The 25545-nt window shown below is 42.5% G+C and overlaps 5 protein-coding genes across 5 annotated transcripts; 2 read left to right on the forward strand and 3 right to left on the reverse strand.

Annotated features, from left to right (window-relative positions):
- Positions 1–93: 93 nt before the first annotated feature.
- Positions 94–1232, reverse strand: Pgls (6-phosphogluconolactonase). The gene is made up of 3 exons (XM_002055640.4): positions 982–1232; positions 351–838; positions 94–284 (listed from the first exon to the last, which is right to left on the reverse strand). Exons 1-3 carry the CDS (start codon positions 1121–1123, stop codon positions 162–164), a joined length of 753 nt encoding a protein of 250 aa, XP_002055676.1. The 5' UTR covers positions 1124–1232; the 3' UTR covers positions 94–161.
- Positions 1233–1313: 81 nt separating this feature from the next.
- On the forward strand, positions 1314–16487 carry sbr (small bristles). Its single transcript, XM_002055637.4, has 10 exons — positions 1314–1764; positions 1825–1982; positions 2047–2139; positions 11666–12187; positions 12260–12369; positions 14243–14279; positions 14351–14580; positions 14650–14827; positions 14895–15358; positions 15433–16487. The coding sequence occupies exons 1-10, from the start codon at positions 1635–1637 to the stop codon at positions 15530–15532; spliced, it is 2022 nt and encodes a 673-aa protein (XP_002055673.1). The 5' UTR covers positions 1314–1634; the 3' UTR covers positions 15533–16487.
- On the forward strand, positions 2146–6749 carry LOC26531342 (putative sodium-dependent multivitamin transporter). The gene has a single exon (XM_015171315.3). It carries the CDS (start codon positions 4381–4383, stop codon positions 6262–6264), a length of 1884 nt encoding a protein of 627 aa, XP_015026801.1. The 5' UTR covers positions 2146–4380; the 3' UTR covers positions 6265–6749.
- Positions 6292–6937, reverse strand: LOC6631437 (uncharacterized). Its single transcript, XM_002055639.4, has one exon. The coding sequence runs from the start codon at positions 6819–6821 to the stop codon at positions 6414–6416; it is 408 nt and encodes a 135-aa protein (XP_002055675.1). The 5' UTR covers positions 6822–6937; the 3' UTR covers positions 6292–6413.
- Positions 8753–9532, reverse strand: LOC6631404 (uncharacterized). Its single transcript, XM_002055638.4, has 2 exons — positions 9339–9532; positions 8753–9275 (listed from the first exon to the last, which is right to left on the reverse strand). Exons 1-2 carry the CDS (start codon positions 9405–9407, stop codon positions 9069–9071), a joined length of 276 nt encoding a protein of 91 aa, XP_002055674.1. The 5' UTR covers positions 9408–9532; the 3' UTR covers positions 8753–9068.
- Positions 16488–25545: the final 9058 nt, after the last annotated feature.

Raw genomic sequence — 25545 nt, forward strand, 5'->3', positions numbered from 1 at the left:
GTCTGGCAGCACCCTCAACGCAATCCAGTGGCAACATCATACGCATTGTTAGTGCTGCATAAAATCATCATGGCGCGCGCATTTAAAAGCAAGTTTGCTAAAGTTAGTGCAAAGAAAATCAGCATTTTTTATTATATACAAATTTACATAGTTAATTAGCATTATTGATAGGCTGAATTTAGAAATGTTTCTCCTGCGTCTTTGTCTGCAATCAGTGTTAAGTCCCCATGTGTGGGCTCTACCCAAGCAGAGGGAAAGTTTTTGTCCTTGTCTGCAAAAACACGCTGTAATAGAATAAATAGTAAATATAACTGCTAATTACTTTATTACCAATCGATTGCTGTTCATACCTTAACAACATCAGATTTACTGGCACCTGTTACAACAAAGACTACATCTTTGGCATTATTTATCAGCGGCAGTGTAAATGTGATACGTTCTGGCGGTGGCTTCGGTGAATTACGTATCGGAATGACAATACGTCTGCTTTCCGACAGGGCAATCGGTTGCTCTGGAAACAAGGAGCACGTGTGTCCATCTGGTCCCATGCCCAAAAGCAACAAATCAAACTCCGGACAACTTGTACCAAATTCGTCTCTTATGCATGCCGCATATTCGCTGGCGCAGCTATCCAATGATATTGTCGTATTAGGCTTAATTAGTTGACTATCCGAAATATTGGGTAGTTGAGTTAGCATTTGTGTTTTGTACGCCCAGAAGGTGGATTCGTTGTGATCGTCTGGTACATAGCGTTCGTCGCAGAAAAAGAATTTCCAACATTTTGTGTTCAGATTACTGGATACTAGGGCACGGGTCAAGAGCTGCACAAGCGAGCCACCTGTTGATCGTATACATGAATGACCTTTAATGACTGACTTTGTGAATGAAAGTGTGCGGCGCAAGGTCACCTCAAGTTGAGCTTCTCACACATACATGCACACACCATATATCATGTGTTTATGTGCATATAAAAACACGCACCTGAGAGCCCGACCCGGAAGGTGCCATTACTTTCGAGAGCCCGATTCGCGCAACGTTGCAGTACATCGCATAGACTTTGCACTAGCTTGGCCTCTGTTTCGGCTATCGTTGCATGGAATGGGCACTTTCGTTGTGACGACATGTTAATGTGAAAAGAATTCAGCCGGTCCACGCCAATAATGTTTTCAAAACCAAATGAGCAAATTATAAGTCTGGCTATTGTGTTTTTAGCTGACAGCGTTGCCACATCGAATGAAGCTGCATTGGCATTGCACAGCACTAAACGTATGTCAGGCACCAGTTAGTGCTGTACAACACCAGCACGCCATTGTCATGACATCTGTCATCTACACAAATACAAATACATAAAGTCTGAGAATTTCATAAAATTGCGTTGCAAATTCGCGCTCTTTAAATATTTTGTCGTGCATCTCAGTTGCTTGCGACGTCTTGTAAATATATTGTACACAATATCTGTGGTAGTTTTGTTATTGTGGCAGTGCATTTTTGCGCATTTGCCCATTTTGTCGGAATATAAACGATTTAACAATTACAACAACAATTGCAACGTGTGCGCGCACCCAGAAGACCTTGTTTATCATTTCTGCGGTTGGTGCCATTCCCTTAACTCCTGTTCCGTGTGCGTGTGAGCAATGCCTAAGCGCGGCGGCGGCGGCGGCGGGCCACGTTACAACAACAACAATGTTGGCAATGGCAGCGGCAGCGGCAGTGCTGGCGGCGGCGGTGGAGGATCCCGCTTCTCTGCCCTAAAAGACTACGATGGTAGGCTGTCTGGCATTAGTTCAGACATTAATTACTCACTCAATCTTGGCTCAATTGCAGATGCTGACGACCACCAACGCCGCAAGGATCGCAACAAGCGTCGCGTCAGCTTCAAGACCTCACAGTTCCCGCACAAAAGCGATGTCAAGCTGCGGCTGCAGGATGTGCGTCGTTGGGATGAGGATGATGACATGAGCGAAATGATAACAACCATAAAGGTATGTTTAGCCCGGTCTTTCTGCTCATTCAATGCGCCTAATAACCTTTTGTTTTTGTTTTCAGGACCGTCCCAGTTCTCGACGTCGCGGTTCACCCATTCCACGCGGCAAATTTGGCAAACTGGTGCCCAATGGAGCTGGCTGGTACCAAGTGACGGTAAGTCCGTCTTTAAATAAGCCATTTCAAATAGTGTACACTAAACCAATACAGTGAATGCTCCTAAAACGGGCACCGACCATTAGCCTGTACATATTCCCAGCGTTTTTGCAAAATAATACTCGTGGAATTAATGTAGAGCTGTGCGGTAACATTCAAGGAAGAGGTATCCTTTCGATTGCACACGCTCTACATATATCTAGATAGTTAATTTGATGGTTCCAATCTTTTCCTTTTGGATTAAAACAGCCAACAATTGCTAGAACAGTTTGCTTAGATTTGACTTGGCTGTTAATACGGCTTAAGATTATAAGATTATATATCTATATATATTTCATTAAGTCAAAGTTTTATCATGCAATCTGCTACCAATTTCGTGCAAGCGACAATAATTTTTGCAAGCGTAAATTGGGTATATTACAATCTCCTTGAATGCAAGAGTTAAACTGATTGCATTTGTTAAAATTCTATCTTTGTATAGCAAAACAATTTAGTCGAATCTTGGGCTTGTTTGGGTTTTACTATCGACATTATTATTGTCCTGTCCATAAAGGATTTGACACTTAAGATGAAATGTCAAGGATAATATGTATGGACATTATTATGTTTATTTTTCTCATATATGTTACGTATGCTCAAACAAAAAAGTGTCTGCGGCAGTTATTTACCAGAAACAGAGTGTCTTAAGGTCTACTTGTAATTTGTTTAGCACAGTTTACCTTTCGTTCGCTTATCGCATAGCGTACACGTTTATCGTCATGTAGAAAGCACATACTACAGTCATCTGTTCCTGGCGTCTATATAGATATACAACAGTCTGTGCGATAAACCCCAAGACTTTGGCATTAATATTAATAAAACTTAAAATCACATTTATTCTTGGCACAGAACTCGTATTACACTATAGTTATAGTGCCTTAAACGGACTGTTTCCATTTCAATTATGTATTATCATTTAATTGGCAGCAATAAAACAAAGTGACTGTGTCGAAATTTCTTTACCTAGCAATGGTGCTAGGTTTTTCCGAGAGCCTAGATAGCATAAATACAAATGTGCTCACGTGATTTAACTAAAATACCCTGTAGGGATCAAAGAGGCCAACTTCAATGCATGACAAAGTTATTCAAGCGATTGATTACATCTAGTGCAGGCTGGCAACAGTTTTTGAGTTTATTAATTCAGCTGAATCGTAAAATTCGTTAAGTAAACAGTATAAGAATAGATCTATACCAGCATAATAATTACAGTCTACACAAGCAATTGATTACATACTATATATGTATGTGGGCGACAGTGCATCTCCTACGTTTTGCTTGGGTTTTCATGAGAAATTTTGGACAGGTTGAAGCTGTGTGTTTAACGGCTAGTAACATATATGTTAAAGTGACACTGTTAAAATGACACACTCTTTATGTTATCTATTTATACAAAATATGGTTACAAGCAACAGCCTCTTAACTACCTCTAACGACCTTGTTCGCATTATAAATAGCATTTAAAGTGGATCTATCAACGTTTATATGCTAGCGTGGATTTGAAGCTCGATAGTAGCTTTGCAAGCTGGTATTTAATAATAACATTAACGTTAATATTCATGTTAAAGTTACCATTCATATATATATACGGATTTTATTATATGCGTCTGCTAAATAGTTGAATTAGTTGTGAGCATTGTCCTCATGCTAATGTCTGATCGTGGTGCCAGAGTCCACTGTACCGCATCGGTCACAGCGTGTGTCCCAAGTGCTGGTAATGAGTATTGTCGCCAGCTAAGCTGCTATCTCTCAGCGGCGGCCCGATGAAGCTATAAAAATTGGCAGCGCAGCGCGGTTTCCTTTTAGCCGCTAAAGCCGTGTAGTTTTGGTTTATTGTGCACTCGTTGGCTGGGTATTTGGGTCATTTCATTGACGGCCGGCAAACGTTAAAGACGCGCGCGTATTCGCCAGCGCCAGCAGAATCTCGAGAGCAAGTTGGACTTGCAGCTGCTACTGCTACATGTATTTGATATTGTTGGGTATTATCGCCGGCGCTTATCAAAAAGCAAATATTAGTTGTCTGTCGATTAAAGGGCAAGGAAATTAACAGAATTGTGCACGCCCCATTAATACGGTGACGATCTGCAGTGTTGTGAAACGAGGAAACGCGCGCATCGCTCTCTCTATCTCTCTCTCTCTCTCTCTCTCTCTATCTCGCCTGTAATCGTGCTGCCAACCCGTCGAAAAAAAAGAGTAGCTGTTATAATGGCCACTCTTGGAGCCTGGGACTATGCCATCCTGGCGGTGGTCCTGATCATCTCCATTGTAATCGGGATCTATTATCGCTTCGTGGGCAACAAACAGAGCAACACAACGGAATATTTTCTGGCTGATCGCTCCATGGGCGTTACGCCAGTTGCATTCAGTTTAATGGCCAGCTTCATGTCGGCTGTTACAATACTTGGCGTTTCCATGGAGATGTATCAGTATGGCACCATGTTCGTCATCATCAATCTCTCCTATGTGGTATCAACGCCCATTGCCGCCTATCTGATACTGCCGGTATTTTATCGCCTGAAAACAGCCAGCGTTTACGAGTATCTGGAGCTGCGCTTTGGCTATGGCACCCGCTTGGCCGCCTCGCTGGCCTTTTCGATACAGATGATACTCTACATGGGCATTGTGGTGTATGCCCCGGCACTGGCGCTGGAGGCAGTCACTGGCCTGAATCAGATCTTCTCGGTGATAATTGTTGGTGTGGTCTGCACCATTTATGCCACATTGGGTGGCATGAAGGCGGTGCTCATGACAGACATATACCAGTCGATCCTGATGTTTGTTGCCGTTTTCAGTGTCATCATCTGTGCATGGATCAAGGCTGGCAGTTTCGGTGTCATCTGGCGTACGGCATTGGAGAATGGACGTATCGAATTTAATAACTTTAGCATTGATCCAACTACACGGCATACCTGGTTTACGCAGGTCCTGGGCGGCTCCGCCACCTATCTGGCCATCTATGGTGTGAACCAGGCGCAGGTGCAACGCCTGCTGGCCGTACGCAATTTGCGCTCTGCTCGTGCCGCTCTCTGGTGGTGTTTGCCCATTCTGTGCCTGCTTAGCATCAGCACTTGCCTATCGGGCCTGTGCATCTATTGGTATTATCGGGACTGTGATCCGTTGCTGGCGGGTCGTGTCAGTTCTCGGGATCAGATTATGCCGCTGTTTGTCGTAGACACCATGGGTGGCTATGAGGGCCTAGCTGGCCTCTTTGTATCCGGCATCTTTTGTGCCAGCCTGTCGACCATCAGCACGGCCATCAGCTCTCTGGCTGCAGTCACGCTGGAGGATTACCTAAAGCCGCTAATGCTTGGCTGCACGAAACGCTCGCTCGACGATCGCCAGACCATGTGGTACTCAAAGCTCTTATCTGTCTTCTATGGCGCACTTTGTGTGGGCATGGCTTTCTTGGCTGGCTCCATTGGCGGACTGCTGCAGGCGGCGCTGTCCATCTTCGGCATCATTGGCGGTCCACTGCTGGGTCTCTTCACGCTGGGCATGTACGTGACGTCGGCAAATCAGAAGGGCGCCATTGGCGGTCTGTTATTATCGCTAGCCGCATCCTTCTGGATTGGCTTCGGTCAGCCGAGACCGCCGATACCCAGCCTGGACATGTCTACTGCTGGCTGCCCCGCTCAACGCAGCTTTGCCCGCGACATACTGCTGCAAACGGATGCACAATTCACAGCTGCTGCGGACCCTGAACCGGAGTCGTCATATTTCTACCTTTACCGCATCAGCTACATGTGGTATGCCCCACTGGGTTTTCTCATTGCTTTCTTCGGCGGCTGGCTGTTGTCCTCCTTGTTTGCGGCTTTCAACTGGGACAGCAATCGTCACATTTATCAGGATGCGGACTGCACACTAATCAAGCACGATCTCTTTGTGCCGCCTATCGCCAAGCGTTTGCAACGCCGCCAAATGCCGCGTGTTGTCGTGACCAACACCAGCAGCTGCAGCCAAAGAAGCAGCACCAGCAGCAGCATTAAGGAGCAGAAGCCTACGGCACCCCCGCCGGACTGGCAGGACACATTACCAGCGTCGGTGGCGGGTGCGGGAACGGGGGCGGGCAAGCAACGTACACAGGCATAAAAGCACAATATTAATTTATTTAATTTGTTTTTTTTTTTTTTTTTTTTTTTTATTGTTTTAATAAGTGCATCACATTTTACATGAACCATGGATACAGCTTGGTAATAAAGTTCGTCATAAACAACATACGAAATGGATGAATCGCTGGCCTAGCTTGAAATGGGCCGTGTTGTGGCTGCTGCTACGAACTGTTCCGCATCACGGGCATGTTCTCCTTCGGCCTCGTAGAAGTTGCGGCCCTGCGTCATGTGCCACAGAGCCAGCAGACGAGCCAGCTCCTTGTAGCTGAGCGTTTGCAATGGCTTCTGTTCCGACGTTTGTACGCCGGCGGCGCGCAGCTCCTCGACTATGGTATCGTAGACGCCAGTCCGCTCCTCAACCAACTCGGTGTCTGACTGTTTGGGCGCTATTTTCAAGATATGCCGCATATCCTGCGGCTGTTCGACCTGCTCAACAGAGTCCAGAGCCACGAGCTCATCCTCATTGGCCATGGGCAAAGGCGTAGATACGGCTATGGAAGCCAGGAGCACCATGGCCAGGCATCCGCTAAATTGCATGATCACTTTTGGTCTGCAGATGATTAATTTGTTGTGATTTGATTTGATTCTTTGGTGCGCGTTTGCTGATCCGTCTGGCTGCCTACTTGTCGGAGGGTCGCGTTTGCACTGACAACCGCACACAAACTTAACATTTGCTGCCGTCTGCTGATCGCGCCGAGACCGAGACCGAGGCCGGGGCCGTGCCGGGCCGGACCCGGGACCCTAACAATCGGCGGGGGCGGCGGTGCGCTCCAATTTCTGTTTTCTATCATTTGCCCAGCTAACCCCGCCCCTCGCAACCCGTTCACAATCGACGATCCATGGTTCGGTTTTGTGTGTGGCTTGTTCCTCGTTTGACTTTAGGGTCGTTCTTGTTGATGTTCAAATTGTTTTATCTATATAAATGCGTATACATGTACGTTGATATGTATATGCATACACATGTATGCATGTCGTTCCCTCGTTTTGCATTTTCTTTAATTGCCTTTTCTGCGTCGTTTAGTTTGGTTTGGTTCGGTTTGTGTTTTTTATTTTCTTGCTTGATTTACTAATACAAAATTTCTGTTCTATATGTGGACATTGTATATTCTGCATTTGCTCAAATGTACATAAATAAATACGCACAGTAATACACACATTTATAAATGCACACGTAGATATGTTGGCAAATTCTTTGCTCTCATCTAATCTTGTACTCACAAATATATACTTATATATATATATATATATAATACCCATATGTAATAATTTTTTGTACAATCTTATCTTTAGTGTGCTTCTCTTTTTTTTTTTTTTATAAGTTTAACGCAACGCATTTAGTCGTTTTTCAATTCGAAAACGAATTTGTTGCATGCATTCGGGCTGAGGTTTTTTTAATGATACGCTACGACATGCATGACATGCAAGCCGGTTTTTAGTTAGATGGCAACGCGGCAATACAAAAAGTAAACGGCTTTAACCATTTCAAATATTAATTTTAATAAATTCATAAGTATATGTAGTCTATTTAAATTCTGTTTATGTACAAAAAATAGATAAATTTGTGTTCTGCTTGATTTTTTTTTTTTGACATCTGCAAACATTTTGAAACATTTTTGCGCAATAAGTGCGCATTTGATTTGAAATATAAATCATGTGCTTTTGATTGAACAAAGAGGAATCTTTGTACTATAAGATTGATTCAATTATATACAAATATAAATTTATAGAATTTCCAATTACTGGTTCACCATTTGCATACTAACTGGCAGTACATGTTTTACATCTAACATTGGTTAATTAATATAATATGTAAATATGCGAATGCAAGCTATGGGGATGTAGCTGACGTTGAGACGACAGCATTTCGACTTCGATTTGGCATTGTTTTTGTTAGTATTATAATTGTTATTTTTATTGTTAATGAGTGCAGTGAGAGCAACAGCAAGTGCATTTATAACAGAACGCACGTGCAAGGTGGCGGCTTAGTCACCATTTTATTTATTTGTTAAATGTATTTGTGTTTTGTGTTTTGCTCTAGGCCAAAACCATTTGCGCGAAAAATCCCAATGCGAGTATTGGCACAGAAACTCATAAGAAACTGAGTCACGAAGCGTCCAGAATAAGCCCAAAGCCACTGCATGTGTGTGTTTTACCTTGCATGTGTGCGTGTGTGCGTGTGTGGGTGTGCATGGGCATGGCTATTTCCTGCGCTCTCCCGCTCTCTTCTATTTGCTCTTTTGATTTTGTTCTCTGTGCATCAACAGGCGGCATCAGACCCTGATGTCATCGACTAGCAATGTGCGAATGCGTGTGCAGCTGAGCTTTGTTGGGCGGTTGGTCGGTGGGTGGGCAGCAGGGTAACGGCTCTTATCGCGCCGGCAAGTTTCGGTTCGATTCCTAGCCCAATTTCGTTTTGGATTTCGTTTGTTTTTTTTTCAAAAGGTTTCTAGGCAAAACGAAAAACACGCTTACAGTTAAATGTTTATTACGCGTTTTAACTCTCTTTGAGCATAATAATAACAGTACAACGTATTCATCACTGTAAATATATTCACAGACACACACTCGCACGCACTGGCTCTGGCTCTGGCTCTGCCTCTTGTCAAGCAAACACACATGTCACAAATGTTTTAAAAAAAAATATTATTTATATATATAGTATATGTGTATATGTATATATGTATGTACATATATGCTTAGTTAACAAAATTATGGAATTAGGTAAAAAAAAAAAAAAGAGAAGGCAATTTGAATTAAGAGCTTTTGAAGTGTTGCAGCTTGTGGCTACTGCTTAGCCTCAGGATCTGCATCAGGATCAACTGCATTTGCTGTTATGTGTTGCTGTTGTTCTTGATGTTGTTGTTGCTGTTGCTGTTGCTGCTGCTGTTTTGTTGTTGTTGTTGTCGTTGTTGTTGTGGTGCGCGTTAACGTAAAAACACCCGTGCTGCCCACATCATCCATGGGCTGTGCTATGATAGTCGATGTGGTGCTCTGTGTACGAATTCGCAAGTGTTTGGTTTAACATGAAGTTTAAATGCTTTGCCATGGACTTACGCCATTTTTGGTCTCCTCGGGACTCCAGGAGCGCTTATCATCCAAATCCTTTGAGCAACAGCTGCCCATTTTGTTTCTGTTTTGTTGTGTGTGTGTGTGTGTGTGTGGGTGTGTGTGTGTTTTTGTTTGTTTTTTTTTTTTTTTTTTTTTTTGTGAATTGTGGGTGGGTTGCCGTGTTGTTGCTTTAACCTCGCACGGCTGTTAACGAATGGCGCTGCGTTTGCCGGTGCGCGCTTGTTAGCCAGCCCAGTTGCCGTTGCCGTTGACGCTACGTCGCAGTAGCAGTCGCAGTCGCAGTCCCCATCAGCGTCGGCGTCGCAGTTGACGCGTCGGCGTCATCAGTCATATCAATTCTGGAAATACATGTGTCTCGGTGTGCGCTCGTATTTCTCATTGTTGTACACAAAAGCGGCATTTATATACTCATAGATTCATACTAACCAGCCCATGTACGCACTCATTCACTCGCCAATACACCCAATCAACCGACCACCCATCCAACCACCCATCCACCCATTCATCCTCTCTCAATCTCAGTCGTCGCAGTCGTCGTCGCAGCTCAACTAATTTCCCATTGGAGTCATGATTCTTTTTTTTAGCAAATGTTTCATAGAACCGTTTCGGTCTCTCATATCTGATCTATTCTTTGAGCGTAAACAGCCAGCCAGTATGTCTTACAAATATTTATTAAAGATTCACAATTGTTTAATTAAATTCTATATAACAAGCTAATTCAATGACTAATTCAGTAGGTGCTCAAGTACCTTAACATATTCATTTGAGGCTTATCAAACAACTCAAGAGCCCAGCCCGCCCAACAAACAGATAACAGATATACCCAACTGCATATAAACGGCTAGCAAAACTTAACGCTAAGCTCTTTGATTGAAAAATTTTAAGGATTTTAAGCTACGCCCAAATGAGGGCAGGCAAAATAGCAGATTGGCTAGAGTGTCTATCGACACTGTCCGAATGGCATAATCAGTGGTAAACATAGTAAACAAACACTAATGCCTCATAATAAATAAATTTATCGCATAAATGCGCAGCAAAATGAAAATGAATGGGACCGAGTAGTAAGTGGTCATAGCTATGCCCATCTTCTTTTTATTTATTGTATACCCTGTGCCCATTCAATATGGGGGAACGGGTATATTGCAGTTGACCAGACCCAGATCCAATCTATTAACATACCTGATCGGGACGAGTTGATTAGGCATATACTTATATTATATCTGTGATGTGCAGAGTATTATATGTTACAGAGTATTTACTAGCCGATCACACTCAACTGGAGCACTCACCTTTTTTTTTATCTAATGAGCACAACGGATTCATCGCCAGAATGAGTGTGACACAAATACGTACGTAGTATATAGAGTACATAATAACGGTATGTGATCTAGTTTGAGCTTAGTTCAACTTAGTTAAAGAATTATCCTCTGCACTAAGGAAGCGAATTGAGATTCTAGACAAATCTAAATATACCCACAATGGAAGAAAGCTAAAGGCACTTGAAATCCGCTTTTTTTTAGTTCGTGAACACAGTTCTACATAGGAAAAACTAATGTGTATGTGTGTGTGTGTGTGTGTGTGAGTGTGCTTGGTGGGGGTGGATGTATGTGTGTGTATGTGTGTGTGTGTGTGTGTGTGTGTGCCTGTGCGTCATAATCATAATCAGAATGCTCATAATTAAATCATAGACACTTGAAGATAAGCGCACCCAAAAGTAATTAAAACACAAAGAGGCCCCAGGCCAGTCACCGAGTCAAAATCGTTTCGAATTGGTATGCAAATATTGGGTAATTGGGAGTGTAGCGTTTAATGAGCAACGGAAATGCAATAAACACAATCGCAACAGAAATATAAAGCCCAAAAAATATGCGACCAAAACAAACGAGCCGATAACTGGAAAAGTTCAATTTGTAAAATAAGCGCATTTCAGTTTTTCAGCTATCGAACAATTGACTCATTTATTTTGGAATAGCTACAATAATCTCAATAAGAGAGTTTGTCCTGTCTGAGGGATTGACTGACTGACTGACTGATTGATCACGGATGACGCATAGGCTAAGCAACAAGAAGTTGCAAATTCTACAGAAACTTTCTAACGAAAGTCGATACTGAGTCGGAGGAAGAGCAAATGCCAGCTGCAAGTGTGGGAAATGTATTGCTGGCGCGTTCCTATGATGGCAGAGAAGTTCTTTATAGCAAATCTCTAAAAGTCGCCAATCAATTAGTTTTAAATTATACTTGAATTTGTGTTTAATCAGCGACATATCCTACGTTTTTTTGTTCGCATGTCTACTGACGAATGGATAATACAGATACACAATGGCCAGATCTATGAAAAGGAGACGCTGTTGCGTGCCTTGTTGGCGGCAATGTCACCGCATGTGTTTGTACCGCAGTATTGGCGGTCGGAGCGCCATTGTGCCGTCTTCTTTACGGATGACTTTGAGGTGGCCGAGCGTATACAGCAGCTGGGGCGGCATGCACAGCTGCCGGATGGCTTTCGGCTGATGCCACGTGTGCGCAGCGGTGTCCCATTGGTGACCATCGATGAGGAGTTCAAGGCAAAGATGAAGGTCGTCATGGCCAAGCGTTATAATGTACAAACCAAGGCGCTAGATCTGTCCCGCTTTCATGCCGATCCCGATCTGAAGCCCATCTTTTGCCCGCTGTTTCGTGTTAACGTTATGACTACAGCGCTGGACATCATTTGCGATAATATTCCCGATCTGGAGGCCATCAATCTCAATGATAACAACATGTCCACCATGGAATCGTTCAAGGGCGCCGACAAGCGTTTGCCTCATCTCAAGATACTTTATTTGGGTGATAACAAGGTGCGTTATTAGTATTCAAATTGTTTGTCTTGAAATTCAATGATTTGTCTGTCTTCTGGTCTTTGATAATAGCTGCCTTCGTTGGCCCATCTTTTGGTCTTTCGCAATTTGCCAATTGTGGAGCTGGTCTTGCGCAATAATCCGTGCCGTTTACGTTATAAGGATCCTCAGCATTTTGTCAGGTATACTATGGTGTGATTTCCTTGTTCCTTCTGCATTCTAGAGGATGTGGCAGCGCAGACAGCGAATCATCAACGTGGGAACTGGGCTAGAGAGATTGTCAAAACTGTTGTGGATCTCGTATCCCATCGACAAATGCCTTGTTCTTAGTTAATCCTATTTTCCTATTGTGATTTGCTGTGTTCAGCTGTTGCAACTGTAATTTGGAAACTGCAATTGTCCGTACTCCTCGCTGCTTCAATTTTCAGGCATTTTTAGTAAGCAAATGCATCGGTTGGCATGGGAAAACTAATTTAAAATTGTTGTTGCCGTTTTTATGATAGAAGCAACTAAGGCGGAACCAAGCTTTTGACAGTAAACAGAAAAACAAGAAAATAAAATCAAAAAAAAAAAGAAGAAGAAGAAGAAGAAAAAACAAAATAGAAAAGAGAAAAAAATAATAAAATACAATGAAAGAAAAAAAAAGAAAACCCAATGAAAAGAAAAAATACAGGCAAAATTCGAAATGCATCTGAAAAGCAAACACAACACTGACTGTCAATTCGACGATATGGTAACTCCGAACAGACTGCATACGCACATACACAGACACACACATACACACACGCACACACACACACATACAGACAGACTGACTGACTGACTTAACTACGCACTGGCATTTCCAGTATGTAGGCAAGCATGCAGCTGCGTTTGGATGTCCTGTTATCTTATGTGACGGACAAGCGCATCAAACATAAATCCAAACAAAGCAACCCACGTAAACGCACAGACGCATGCGCGCGCACCGCAAACGCACGCATTGCAAACACACGCACGCGCGCTCGGCCGACTCCATTGTGAGCTGTTGCCATTTGCAAATTTCTAATTGCGCTGCGCTGTTGTGTTGCTGTTGTTGCACTTGCGGTTAGCGGCAGCGTCAATATCGTCGGCTTCATTTAACGGTGGAGTGCGCGCGCCCAGCAGACAAACACACTGACCCCCAACCCCTCAGACGTTCAGACTGCAACACATTCCCGCCCCAAAAACAAAAAAGAAAAAAAAAAAAAATAATAATAAAAGAATAACACGACTTTACAACACTCGCTGGCGCTGGCGGCTCCGATAAAAGCTTGTCGACTGCGTTTTTATGCAAGCCTTTCATTTGTGTATTGATTGGCGGTGGGCGTGTGCTTTGCCTGCGGATGCTACGCGCAGACGACAACGACGAAATATGCACAAAAACACGAAACGATATCAAAGACAAACTGACAAAACTGATCGGATGCAGCGAGCTTTTGTCCTACGCTTTTGGGTGTCAGAAAAAATGAACAAAAAAAAAAATAAAAATAAAAAATAAAATAAAAAAAAAAAAAATACAAAAAATACTAAAATAAAAAAAAAATTACAAATAGAAAAAAAAACAAAATTTGCTGCCTAAAAGTTTGGCTCTCCTGAAAATGTATCAGTCGCTGCGAAAATTGCCCAGCCGCAAGCGCAAAGCAGTCGCTGGCATAAACCAGATGCATCTGCTTGTTCAATAGTTGCAAAAAACAATATGCCATAAGTATAAATTAATTAAAAAGTATCGATAATGAGAAAGTGTGGCGAGGCAGGAGCAAATGCAATTCGAAATGACAATGCAACATGATGCAACTGCAACAGCCACACAAATATGCATACATATGTGTGTGCGATAGCTTAACATATTTAACAAATATACGTGCATATGTATGCATGTGTGTGTGTGTGTGATGTGTGATGTGTGTGTGTGTGTGTGTGTGTGTGTGTGTCGCACATATATATGTATGCATGCGCGTGTGTGTGTATGCCAACTGCACAATACTAATGCCACAACAAAAAACGGACGCATATCCAACTGCAAACTATTTACAGCGAAGTACGTCGCAAGTTTCCCAAAATTTTGAAACTGGTAAGTTGAAGATTTCAAGAAGCCAGACACTGCTTAAAGTCTCACTAATAATAATAACAATTATAATTTAGGATGGGGAAGCATTGCCGCCACAGGTGCATTTCGATTTGAACGAATCAGCCGTCCTGCCACCGGCAAAGGCATCCTTTTTGTGTGACAGCGCCGGCGCTGAGGTGGTTCGCCAGTTTTTGGATCAATACTTCAACATATTCGACTCGGATAATCGCCAGCCACTGTTAGATGCATACCATGAGCATGCCCTGCTCTCAATGTCAATGCCCTCGGTCAGCCAGGCGGGCAGGTAAATATGCGCTTAGCCTCGTTTCAACAGTCCAACCGCAAATAAACTACTTGATCGTAATGCTTGCAGGCTAAACAGCTTCTGGAAATTCAATCGCAATCTGCGCCGCATTGTTAGCACCGAGCGGGAAGATTTGCGTACACGCCTTCTAAAGAGCGGCCGATTGGCCTGCGTATCGACCTTGGACGAGTGGCCACGCACATTGCACGAGCGTCGCACTTTCACCGTCGATCTGACAATATATAATGTAAGCAGCAGCAGCAGCATTAGCAATTGCAACACCATAACACATGCCCAACTATTAATGTTTGCAGCCCCAGATGATGGTGTTCACCGTGACGGGACTATTCAAAGAGCTGACCGGCGATACTGGCAGCTCGACTCCCAGCTCTATGCAGGCCTACGAGCTGCGTCACTTTGTGCGCACATTTGTGGTGGTGCCGCAAAACTCTGGCTTTTGCATTCGCAACGAGACAATTTTCATAACCAGCGCCACGGCGGAGCAGACGCGCGAATTTAAGCGTTCGCAGCATCAGCCAGCGCCGGGCGCTGTCAGCCTGGCACCAATCAGCTCGTCCATTGCCGATAACTCGGTACAGAACCGCCTTCAACAGGGTCAGCCCGTGGCTGGCGGCGCCGTTGCCTTGTTGTCGCCGCCAACCGCCAACATGGCCAGCCCGACTGCTGGCAGCACAGCCGCACTCAATGATTCCACAAAAATGCAAATGGTGCAGGCTATGAGTGCACAGAGTCAAATGAATCTGGACTGGAGTCGCAAGTGAGTAGCCAGCCCCTTGACATCCATATAATATATTATAAATTATAAAAAATATATAAATATTTGTATTGTAGATGCCTGGAGGAAACGAATTGGGATTTCAATCATGCCGCCTTTGTGTTCGAGAAACTATTCAAGGAGAATAAAATACCACCCGAGGCCTTTGTCAAATAATCGGTGCCGCGAAACCCCCGCTCCCGCTGCAACAACATCAAACAACTTCAACACAACTATCAAAAACAATAGCTTGAACATTATATACAGATAAATCAGAAAAAAAAAGAAAGAGAAGAGAAGACGCCATTCTTGGCGTGCAATTGTTTAAATGTGTCGCCTCAACGTTTGTTTCTAAGACACAATAAAATTCAAATTGTGCTCATTTCTCACATCTAACATACACGTTAAGCGTTTACACTAATCTATTATTTTTTAGTAAATTTGTTTTTCATTTTTTTTTATAATTTATCCAATAGTTCTTAAGATCGGTTTTATGCGCGCCCCGGCAAGGGCTTGTTCCAAAGCTAATAATCATATCATATGAGCTAAACACCACATACAAACCTTTGTGTATACGTAGAACATTATATATATATATATTATATTATTTTGATACACCTATTTTTAAGTGTACTCAATGTTTCTCACATTGGCATTGTCAAAGCCCTCGCCAGGGCATCTTAAGCTCGTACACTGCAAGAAATAAAAAACAAATCAATACACCATCAAAACAAGCAGCAATCAAAATCCAATGTCTGGCGGTCAAAATGGACAAAAAGAAAATGTAATTTTTTAATTAGCAACTTGTACAAAATTATAGAGAATCTTTGATTATTTACACTGAACAAAACATTACACTGACAATTGTAAATTTCAGCTTCTGGCCTAAGTGCTGTACACACACACACACACACACACACACACACATACAGAGTTTTCTTGCTTAGATTTTCTTTAACAACTAGTTCTTGTAAGTGAAAGTGCATTAACGGCATTGTATCCATAAGTTAGTAGGATTAACATGACCAGACCACAAACGATCTAGCCTGTAAGCATATATATTTAGCTTAATAATTTCATAACAATAAATTACCTAAAAGTACAGGTTTATGTAATGAACGAAACATTTTAATTAATGTTTTTTAGAATTCACATATATATATATATATATATATACACTCTTATACCTGTATCGGATAGAGTATAAACATTTCCTAAATCGCCAAAAATTTATAGCTCTAACAGGATATTTGAAGATTGATCCCAATCGACTTATTACAAGTTAGAAGAGAAAAAGCTCTTGATGTAATACAACTCATTCTTTGCTGCGAATTTGTTACGAAGTTCGAAATTCGAATTTTGGGAGAGACAATCGCCATTGTCAAAACGGCGAAATCAGTTGAAGCCCGTTCGCCGTTAGCTGAGGTCGTCGCAGCAGCTGCATTTTAAATTCGGATAAAATGGCAAAATGGCGACGAAAAAGGAATTTAATACGCCATTGGCAACAGCTAAATTCGTCTTAAAATGAAATTCATTAAATTCATTCAAAACAAGCTGATAAATGCAATGCAAATTATACGAAGTGCTTTTTTTTTATTTTTGTTTTGTGTTTTTTTTTTTACCGTTGTAATGTAAAGAACGATGGCAACGCTTTGAAGGAATGGAGTATCTTACGTAAGTGGAATAATTCTCTTTAATTTGCGCAGAACATAAGAATGAAAGTAATTTAAGAGAATGGCATACCAAAAGAATTATGATCTCAACATCCAGTCGGAGAGAAAAAAATCCCTTCGTGTTAAGGGAATTTCTTAAGATGGGAACATAATTCAAAAAGTCTTTAATGCTTTAGACCTACATTTATTTTGTTTTCATTTTTGCCATGTCTCTTAATCCTGCCGGTCATCAAATTATTGTGACTATATTTAATATGTTTATTTAAATATTTATATTTTTGCTCCCATATTATTTAAATATGATATATTTGCTTGAAAATTGCGATGCACTTTCAATGTCATAAATTTGACTCGGGCAATATCACCTAATTTCTTCCAGAAATCAGTAAAAATCTTTTTGGCCTGCTATAAGAAAAATAATTAATCAATTGCACACTCCATTTACCGTTGCACTAAGGAGCAAACTTAAGTTGCATTACGAAGCTTATCAATTTACCCAACCATATTTTCGTTCAAAAGCTCATTGGTTGCCCAGACAAGCACTTTTAACGAAAGGATTTAGTGATCAAATGTGTTGATAAAAGCCACCAGATATCGACACCTTGTCAATCATAGCTATCCATGAAAAAGCTCTTCTGCCACTTAGTAAAGACATGTACCATTTTAACGAACTAACTCGGTGATCGAATGCTAAAAAAATGTGCAGACAAAAGCCGCCAGATGGCGAGACGTTGCCAATCATAACTTCCGTTGAAAAGCTCTTCCGCTTTTAAGTCAGGATATTAACCATTTTAACGAACGGATTCGCTGATCAAAGGCGAAGCTTATGTGCTACCGAAAGCCGTCAGATGGCGAGACGTTGCCAATCGTTACTATCGTTGAAAAGCTCTTCCGCTATACAGCCATGACATGAACCATTTTAACGAACGGATTCGCCGATCGCATGACAGGCACATGTGCAAATAAAAGCCGTCAGGTGGCGACACCTACTCTAACTGCTGCTGAATAAAACAAAAGTAACAGTTATTTGGCATTTGAACGTCCGCGAAAGAAATTGTATATAAGCACCCTAATGCTTAGACAAATTCACGCACACACACAAAGTTTTGGTCGCTGGGCTATTTGGCCCGGCTTAACAAAAGAACTCATAACAAAAAGCTTTTCTAGTTTCCTGACGCCACAGCTGTCAATAGGACAGGCCGGCATTTGGCAAACTGGTCAACTGGTCAACTGGTCAACTGGTCAACTGGTCAGCCGGTCGGTTGACTAGTGCTTGGGCAGGGTGTGAAGCGCCGGCCGCACAGCATCCCAGGCGCAGGCGTCCTGGTTCCCATTGCGCTGGCAGCTGTCGGCAATCTTCGGGCATCTTCGACAATGGGCATTGAAAGGGGCTTTCGGGCCAGCTGGGCCGTGGCAAGATGCTGACCGCTGCTGGTTGGCGCTTTTGTTATTCATAATTAGCCAACAGAAATGTCTTTGTTGGCGGGCATCTGGTTAAGATTTCAAAACGGTTTTGGGTACAAGTTGGGCCGGCTGAACAGCTGCCAAAAAAAAAAAAAAAATCTAATAGAAAATTGGGCGCTTGAAACGAAACAAAAAGAACAAGTCTATCTTGTTGTAAATAACGGTCATCATGCGATTTCATTAGACAATCAGAGCATTCGCACAACAACACGCATATGTATGTATGTACATCCATTCATACAGCTTGCACACACACACACACACACACACACACACACACACACACACACACACACACAAATGCACTTATGAAGAATTGCCAGCTTAAGCGCCAACCAACCAAGGCCCGTTAAGCTGCACTCACACACGCACCCACGCCCACACTTCAGACTATTTTTCTCTCTTGCTCGCTCTCTTTAGCGATAAGCACATGCACACACACACATGCACATGCAGTGAGCGATAGAGAGGCGAGCAGTGCACGTGCTTTTGCTTTTGCGTTTGTTTTTGGTTTTGCTTTGCTCTGCTTACAAATTGCATTTTGGCTTATTGCTGTTGCTTTTGTTGTTGTTGTTGTTGTAAATGGCGTCGTTGCGTTTGCCGATTGGACATTGCCGCTTTGTTGTTGCTGCTGCTATTGCTGCTGTTCGTTGCCACAAAATGGCCGCTGCTATTGCCTACGATTGTTGCTGTGCTTGCAAAAGGTAGCAGAAAAGTAGTAGGCGCCAATGTCAGAGCGCCAATTGTGCCGTGAGAGCGCACAAATGCAAAATATTGCCTGCTCTCGCTCTTTCCCACTCTCGCTGGCTCACTCTCGCTCCCTTGCGGGCTCTCTTAAACAACCAATCCCATGGCTTGTTGTTGCGCTGAGCTTAATGAAATTCATTTTTGTTTGGTTTTGTATTTTTTTTTTTTTGTTTTTTGGTTTTTTATATTTAAGCATTTAAATTTGTTGCGCATCTGCTGCCCCGCACACACACACACACACACACACACACACACACACGTGAATGAGTGAAATGCGTGTTAATCTTATTGTTGTTCTTGGAAATCGTTGATTTTTACGTTTTTGCAAATAAAATTATTGAAATTGCGACAACAACGAGCGCAAATAAATACTAATGCCAAAACGAGCTGCAAACATGTGTGTGTGTGCGTGTGCGTGTGCGTGTGTGCATGCATGTATTTGTTAGGGGTATTCAGACAATGCACGCAATTTTAGACATTACGAATTCCTAACAAGTTTGATTTTTAATATAAATACGCACATGTAAGTACCTAAGCTGCACACATACATATTCATATATTTACGCAAACACATATTAAACATTTCTGTCATTGCAATGAAATTCGCCTCCTTGAGCTGTAACGTTATCCTTGCAGATACTGCAGGGGAGCTGTAGGGGGAGCTGTAGGGGCAGGGGCAGGGGCAGGGGCAGGGGCATTGCCTGACAAAAGTCAATGATCGCACGGCTGTCGGGGCCGCAAATATGCGAACAGCCAAAATGGGAACGGGAATGGGAATGGGAATATGTGAAATCGCAATCAAGCGCTAAGGATCAGCGCTGTCGTCAGTCCTCCGTCCTCTGACGCGGGGACGGGCCGTTCCATAATCCGGCTGTCGCAGGATCAGAGCACACGCAGCGCAAACCGCGAGTGGATTCGCTCGTTCATTCGGAACATTTTCGGCAATTACCGAAAAATAAAGAAGCGAATTAATGCCAGCACGCGCAGCTAGAGAGAGTGTCAGAGAGAGAGAGAGAGAGAGAGCGAGAGAGAGAGAGTGAGGGAGAGAGACGTCAGCTAAGGGACAGACATGCCGAAAAGCACACACAGGACCAACGAAAACAAGAAGGAAAAGAGTTTGCACCTGTCCAGCAAAATGCAGAGGAACGTCAACGGCAACGGGCAACGGGCAACGGCCAACGGGACAACAGCCGGGCGCAAAAAGTAAACGAAATTAAGGATAAGCAGTGCAAGGATCAACGGCGAGGACAGCGCGCGCGTGCCAACTCGGGGTACAATTAAGAGGCTCCAGTCGGGAGTTCCCGACTAGGGGATACCCAGCTCGCGATACAAGCTTGTTTACTTAAGCCAAGAATTGACTCTTAATGGGAAAAAAACGAATTTAAATACCAGCACAAAGACACAGCTCAGAATACAATACAATCGCAGTTGTAATGCTGTTCATAGAATTTCATAATGTGTGTCTGCATGTATACAGAACTTCTTGCCGGGAAATTTTCAATAGTAGATCTTATGGTGCTATAACATTTTTGTATATTTTCAAAAAGTCAATTGCATTTAAATTGTGTTGGACTTATTTACTTGATTTATAGCTTTGATATGGCAGCGGGAAGGTGTAGATAGCTACTATTCAAGAAGCTAAATGTCAAATTTGTTGACTCTAGCGAAGAGATTCAATTTTGATTTTTATCGAATGCTTGCAAATGGGGCAAATAATCGAGTATCGCAAGCTATCGATTATCCAAAATTCTCTAGTCTGTAGCTCTTATAGGTTATGGGAAAAGATCAACTCGGCTATTAATCCGGATCAAGAACATATAAACATATATTGGCTCGCAGCTGTTTCCTTCTGCCTGTTACATACCTTGGCACAAACACATTTAAACCCTTTTGGCCATTTTGAATGGGTGCAGGGTATAAAAATGCCAGCTTAATTTCGCAAAAGGTGCGCACTAACAGGCGCCCCGATCCTCAACTGTCCCTTGCTTGTGGGTGCATACGGTCTACGTGCGCCTGCGCCTGCGCCCGCTCCCGCTGCTGTCCCTGGCCGCCTAACATTGTCTAAGTTTTGCGTGCCGCTTGCTTTTTGTTCTCGTTCACGTTCCTTATTCGCGTCTCATTGTTATGCATTTTAAATATGAATTTTTTATTGCCGCCAGACATGCAACGCGGCGCAACGCGGCGCAGCGCGGCACAGGACAAATGTCCTGTCGCTGTCGGCTTGCCTTTGCCAGCTTCAGACATCGCCGGCGATCCCTGTGCCCAGCTCCTTTATTATTATTATTATTTTCTTTTTTTGTTTTGCCCAACTAAATGCTTGTTAATTCCTGGCGTTAATCAGCACGAGCGCCCGAGGCGCTGAGCACTTGGGTGGCCCGCAGATGTCCTGCTTGACGAACAGGCAGGCGCCCAGCCGATCGAACTCTTCATGGAGCCTGCAATTGGCCTGGGCCAATTAAAAAAGACCTCAATTTCTTTCGCCCATTTACGGCCCCTAATTAATTGACATTAACACTCTGTGGGTATTAACTGAAGGAGTATCGAAAATATGTTTCACAACTTTTTCACTTAACTCGCAACTGGTTTTGTTCTTGGAACAGAACATTTGAAATTAAATGCAGCCACATGAAACTTGCACAGTGCTGAAGCCATTCCCGTGTCAGCTTAGCCTTTCAAACTTATTCATTTGCTGTGCTCAGTGGAATTATTTAAATGACTAAATGAATCTCATCAAGTCTCAGCTGAAAGCCATAGCCAGGTGTGCTTAAAAGTTTTGTAATAATAACAATTTCAGGTAAACAGAATTTGCTTTTCTTGTATTTAAATCATTTTGTTTCGTTCTAAAAGCACGCCAAGTCGTGATTTTGGGCAAATTCACTTGCAAGTGTGAAAAATGCGCGGAAACATTCGCATGATACTTTTCTGTTAAGCATCCAAATAGAAACATACGATCTAAAAATGTCGTGTTCCAAGTAGTTCTACAAAAATTCATTTAAAACGTATTTCACACTTTTCCCAAAATCCGCTTCTCCGGGTGAAAAATGGTAAATGAAAGCTTTACATTAGAAAAACTTAAGCTTGAGGCTTAAATAAGTCAGGGCTTATTATAAGTTGGATTGGACTTAAGCGCGAGACACATATTCACGAATCGAGTGTATCTTCTTCTTAGAACTCTCTCTCTCTTATTACAATCTGATAAACTGTAACTGTTGTCCAGCAACTTTTATCGGAGTAAAGATCGAAGGGGTGACAGTTTGTGGCTTAAGCTAACTTAGTTTACATATTTGCATATGTTCATTTTGTTTAGTCTAGACTAGGTGCTATTTTGCTTGGCTGAGGATCTGCTTGATTGACTAGATCTTTTGGGTAAATCCTTTCAAGTCCTTCTTCTTCCTCTACTTCTTCGCTTACCTTATAGATATATAGTAATTCTTCTTTATGTGCCTTCAAACTGGAGCATCTTTATCTTTATCTGCAGATTCGCTGCAATAGTTTATTTCGTTGAATGTGGTTTTAATATTTTATATGAAGAGCCTAGTTTTTTAAATGAAATAAACCCTTTCTTTTTTTTTTTTTTTTGTCACCCAACTTGTTTGGCCGGGCCCAGCAGATCGCTTTGCGTATAATTGAACGATCTGTTGATCGGCATTTTGTCTGCTGTCTCAATTGCTTTATCACTCGATGTACACGTTAATTGGGCTGCTTCAATTAAATTGAACGCTGCCTCAGACACGCCCAGTGACCGCCCCTGTTGCCCCTGCTGCTGCTGCTCACCTGCCCATATCTGTATATATATATATATATATATATATATATATGCGACGAGTAGCCGGTTCAGTTGCAGCGCGTGCTTCCCCCCAGATGAGGAGCGCAGCTGCAGTCCTTTGCCCTGCCCCTGGCCTCGGACCCGACCCTGGCCCGATTATGTAATCACAACACATTAAGCGCCGTTTAAGGCGCAATATGCAAAAAACAACACACACTCGACAATAAAGAGAAGACGCTCGCTGCAAATCTCAAGATCAGATTGCACATCGTCCTGCATAAATTGGGAACTGGCTGTGGCACGCGCTCGTAAGGAGGCTGCACTCTGTTGCAACAAGGGGTTGAGGCACGCTGCCGCTGCCGCTGCCGCTGCAGGCACGCTTTATGCATTTTATACACAAAATGCAATGCCTGCCCCGATTGCGTCGAGTTCCCTGCTCTTCTGATCTTCAGTTGTTGTTGTGTTGTTTTTTTTTGCTGTTCGCCTCCTTCGCGTTGTCTGCACTTGGTATTGTTGCTGTTGCTGTTCTGCTCGCCTTTTGGCTGCAACTTTTTGTTGATATGATAATTATGAGAAACTGGCGCAGGTATCAAGTTGCATGCAACGAGGAGCAGCAGCAGCCGTCGTCTTCCTTTTGACTCCTGTGAGCTGTGAGCTGTGAGCATCGGCTGGATTCCGCTGCATGCCACATGCAGCTAACCGCTGTTGCTGCCGCTCGTGAAAGAGAACCGAAAACAAATACCAGTTGAAAATGAGCCGCATTACCGTTAACCGTTAACAGCTAAAAGGGTCAACCCCACCGACAAACAAAAAGCCAACGAAACTCGCGTGGCGCGTCGTGTGCTGCCGAGCGATTGCGCAGGTGCAGCTGACGTCGCAGATACCCGATGCTGACATTGATAAGTAAGCGAGCACTTGCCCCCGCTACATGCCTGCGCCCCCTATTTCCCTCTATCCCCCCCCCCCGTTTGACACCAAGCGCAGCGGCATTATTGTATTTGAATTGAGTACAATGCAGCATGATGGGGCCAGGGGCCAGGGGCCAGGAACAGGCTTGCCGAAATATATACTTATTTGCGCATATTGCATGCAACACGCTTTCTTTTTCCACCTTTCCCCGACAATCTAACAGACTGCTCTCCTGGTCTCCCGCTCTCTTGGTGTCCTGGTGTCCTGCTTCCTGTTTGCGTGAGATTGTCATCATCCAATCAGCCGCGTGTCAGTCGACAGCATTAACTAAATATTCATAACTTGAGCAGAAGTTATTAAAAGCACATTGAGGTCAGGCACATATATATATATATATGCATATGTATATATACATTTATATAGCCGATGATCGATAGCACTCAAAGGATCACTGAAGGATCTAATGCAACTGATTGCCCGGCGATCGTCTTTTTGCTCGCGTTTTGATCGTTAATCATGCTTTGCCTCAGTTAAGTGAACACTTTCTCTCCAATCCACCTTTTGATTCATATGTGCATTATATAAACCAACTCGAGATCATTAAGCGAACCGTAGGTATATCATATTAATGATGCCAATGACATTCACGTGTCTGATAGGCGATAGCCTCGCAATGGACAGATCATTTCTCTGCTAACATATTTTGAGATCTTCTAAAAACCTGGTCAATAAAAACTTTGTCTGCTAACAACTTATGGGTCTGGTTTAAGTCATGCTTCATCCATGTTTAATGCAAATTTGATCTATGTTTGATCTATTTTTGATCCATCTTTGATCAATGTTTGATCCATTGTGTGTTTGATCTACCTTTGACTCATGTTATATCTATGCTTGATCTATGTTTGATTCATGTTTAATCTATGCTTGATCTATGTTTGAACCATCTTTGATCTGTGTTTGATACTAAGTTTATTTTTGTTTTGTGTTTGATGCATCTTTAATCTATGTTCGTTTCATGTTTAATCTGCGTTTGACTCATATTATATATATGCTTGATCTATGCTTGATTTATAATTTATCTGTGTTTGTTTTGTGTTTGATCTATGCTTGATCTAAGTTTGATTCTTGTTTAATCTATGATTAATCTATGTTTGATCAACCTTTGATCTATGTTCGATTCATGTTTAATCTACGTTTGACTCATGTTATATCTATGCTTGATCTATGTTTGATTCATGTTTAATCTATGCTTGATCTATATTTGAACCATCTTTGATCTGTGTTTGATACTAAGTTGATGTTTCTTTTTTGTGTTTGATGCATCTTTAATCTATGTTCGATTCATGTTTAATCTACGTTTGACTCATGTTATATCTATGCTTGATCAATGTTTGATTAATTATCCGGCATTAGTCAAGCAAACTCTCTGCTATCATCAGGTGATACTTATACTATATACTAAGGATCTAGGGAGCTGAGCTAGATCTGTGTGTGAATAATAAACATGAATATGCGAATGGTCTATAGATTTCATTAAAGATAAAGATAAGCATGCAAATCGATTTAGCTCGACTCAATATCAATATTTATTCTATATTGTAATTAATTTTGATAGTTATTGCTCTGGTAGA

The sequence above is a fragment of the Drosophila virilis genome, chromosome X, assembly GCF_030788295.1.
Source record: "Drosophila virilis strain 15010-1051.87 chromosome X, Dvir_AGI_RSII-ME, whole genome shotgun sequence".
Classification (NCBI taxonomy): Eukaryota; Metazoa; Arthropoda; class Insecta; order Diptera; family Drosophilidae; genus Drosophila; species Drosophila virilis.

Excerpts from the sequence above, each read along its gene's own strand:
- LOC26531342 (XM_015171315.3), top strand. The coding sequence starts at position 4,381 with ATGGCCACTCTTGGAGCCTGGGACTATGCCATCCTGGCGGTGGTCCTG.
- LOC6631437 (XM_002055639.4), bottom strand. The coding sequence starts at position 6,821 with ATGCAATTTAGCGGATGCCTGGCCATGGTGCTCCTGGCTTCCATAGCC.
- Pgls (XM_002055640.4), bottom strand. The coding sequence starts at position 1,123 with ATGTCGTCACAACGAAAGTGCCCATTCCATGCAACGATAGCCGAAACA. Across the intron at positions 839-981 it reads CTTCCGGGTCGGGCTCTCAG|GTGGCTCGCTTGTGCAGCTC; the intron begins GTGCGTGTTTTT and ends TACGATCAACAG. Across the intron at positions 285-350 it reads GTAAATCTGATGTTGTTAAG|CGTGTTTTTGCAGACAAGGA; the intron begins GTATGAACAGCA and ends ATTCTATTACAG.
- sbr (XM_002055637.4), top strand. The coding sequence starts at position 1,635 with ATGCCTAAGCGCGGCGGCGGCGGCGGCGGGCCACGTTACAACAACAAC. Across the intron at positions 14,581-14,649 it reads TCGGTCAGCCAGGCGGGCAG|GCTAAACAGCTTCTGGAAAT; the intron begins GTAAATATGCGC and ends TAATGCTTGCAG. Across the intron at positions 15,359-15,432 it reads AATCTGGACTGGAGTCGCAA|ATGCCTGGAGGAAACGAATT; the intron begins GTGAGTAGCCAG and ends TTTGTATTGTAG.
- LOC6631404 (XM_002055638.4), bottom strand. The coding sequence starts at position 9,407 with ATGGGCAGCTGTTGCTCAAAGGATTTGGATGATAAGCGCTCCTGGAGT. Across the intron at positions 9,276-9,338 it reads CCGAGGAGACCAAAAATGGC|AGCACCACATCGACTATCAT; the intron begins GTAAGTCCATGG and ends ATTCGTACACAG.